Source organism: Rhincodon typus, unplaced genomic scaffold, assembly GCF_021869965.1.
Source record: "Rhincodon typus isolate 14 unplaced genomic scaffold, sRhiTyp1.1 hic_rhity00007513, whole genome shotgun sequence".
Classification (NCBI taxonomy): Eukaryota; Metazoa; Chordata; class Chondrichthyes; order Orectolobiformes; family Rhincodontidae; genus Rhincodon; species Rhincodon typus.
In genome coordinates, this window is record NW_025973151.1 from 7,307 (window position 1) to 9,247 (window position 1,941).

Sequence of the window (1,941 nt, forward strand, 5' to 3'; positions counted from 1 at the left end):
AAGGGGGAGGTCTGGGGGGATGGTGAAGACTCGGCAGGGCTGGGTGCTACTGTCTCCTCTGGAGCTGGTGGCTGTGGATGCGGTGGGCGGAGCGACCTGTTTTTCTTTTCGCGTCTCTCCCTTTTTAAATGAAGGTGGTACATGGGCATGTTTCCAATCCTCTATCTCCGAGGACAGATACAGAGTTAGATACAGAGTAAAATTCCCTCTACACTGACCCAACCAAACACTCCCAGGACAGGGACAGCACAGGGTTAAATACAGAGTAAAGCTCCCTCTACACTGTCCCCCATCAAACACTCCCAGAACAGGGACAGCACGGGGTTAGATACAGAGTAAAGCTCCCTCTACACTGTCGCCCCATCAAACACTTCCAGGACAGGGACGGCACGTGGTTAGATACAGAGTAAAGCTCCCTCTACACTCTCCCCCTGTCAAACACTCCCAGGACAGGAACAGCACGGGGTTAGACACAGAGTCGAGCTGCCTCCTGATACATGACGGCTGTGTTATTGAGAAGAGCAGTTATAGAGTTTATGGAAGATCTGTTTGTGATGGAGATTGGGATTTGCTCAATCTTCCACCTGCCTCAAAGTGAGAGCAAACACGAAAGCAGGTGAAGCCAGTGAGTGACTCGCTGTGAAACCTTAGTGCGGCCTCCCTTTGAGCTCACCCTTTGCCTTGTTTGCAAAGTCCACGGCTCCCCTTGGCCACAGGACAGACAATATGATCCGAGTGAGTTGCAGCTCTCTGCATTGCTGGGCTCAGGGGTTACTGGAGCTGTGCTTAGGAAGGATAAAAGAGGTTTCACTCACTTCAGAGATCGGGAGAGGTAGGCTGAGAGAGAGAGATCGGGAGAGGTAGGCTGAGAGAGAGAGATCGAGAGAGGTAGGCTGAGAGAGAGAGATCGAGAGAGGTAGGCTGAGAGAGAGAGAGATGTGGGTGGGGTGTATAGTGAGAAGAAATAAAACAAGAGGCACGGAGAGAAACACACACAACAATATGAGAGAGACAGAGACGAAGACAGAGGGAGGGGGTGGTGATTGGAGAGAGGTGTACAGAGAAAGGGAAAAGAGACAGAAGCAGAGGAAGTGAGAGATATACAACAAGAGATATGTACTATGTGTGCAATACAGAGGCAGACACAGAGAGACATAAAAATACAGAGTCACAGAGGGAGAGAAACAGTGAGAGAGAGAGAGACTGTGAGACAGAAACAGCGGGAGAAAGACTGTGGGTGTGAGACAGACAGAGACAGAGAAAGACACAGAGAGAGAGGGGCAGAGAGAGAGCGAGATCACGAGAGAGAGAGACACACACAGGGAGGAAGTAGACAGAGAGAGAGAGAGAGACAGTGAGGCCAAGAGAGAAACACCAAGAGAAGGGGAGAGAAACAGAGATACAGACAGAGACAGTGTGTGTGTGAGAAAGACAGAGAAACACACACACAGAAGTGGAGAGAGACAGAGACAGTATGAAAAAGAGACAGTGAGAGACAGACGCAGAGGGGAGAGAAATGCAGAAAGGGAGAGAGGCAAACAGAGAAGAGACCGTAAGGGAGAGACAGAGAGACATTGAGACAGAGAAATAGAGACAGAGAGAGAGAGAGACATGTAGAGATAGAGAGAGATTGAATCCTCACCTTTAACCCACATGGAAATGAGTTGTTCCTTTAATCAGGAGTGAGTTTGTCAGGAATTGAAAGTTGAAAAGTCCAGGGAGACAGTATAAGCTGTTGGATCTGATCACGGTTAGCTGTTCTGTGGGGGGACAGTGAAATGAAGAGAAAGTGACAGCAGAGCTCAGATCTTACCTGTAAGAAAGCAAGATTCAGAAAACTCCAGATCACTTCCTGAATTCCACAAGTTAGGGAAGAGAAACAGGTTCAGTGTAAGAGGGCAGGGCTAGAGAGGGGAGGGGGGGAGGGAAGGAGAGGGGAGG

At 49.5% G+C, this 1,941-nt stretch overlaps 1 protein-coding gene across 4 annotated transcripts in view; it reads right to left on the reverse strand.

Moving 5' to 3' along the window:
- LOC125482237 (transgelin-3-like) overlaps positions 1–1,941 on the reverse strand; it is an 8,504-nt gene extending 6,563 nt beyond the window's left edge. For 2 of the 4 annotated variants that reach the window (XM_048594268.1, XM_048594266.1), the window contains exon 1: positions 1,814–1,935. Coding sequence is in view for 2 of the 4 variants with exons in the window: in XM_048594267.1 (XP_048450224.1) it covers positions 1,643–1,655 (13 nt within the window). In the remaining 2 variants the exon portion in view is untranslated. Of the gene's footprint in view, positions 1–1,642 lie in introns of all 4 variants that reach the window. The other 2 variants (XM_048594267.1, XM_048594265.1) reach the window with 2 other exon arrangements.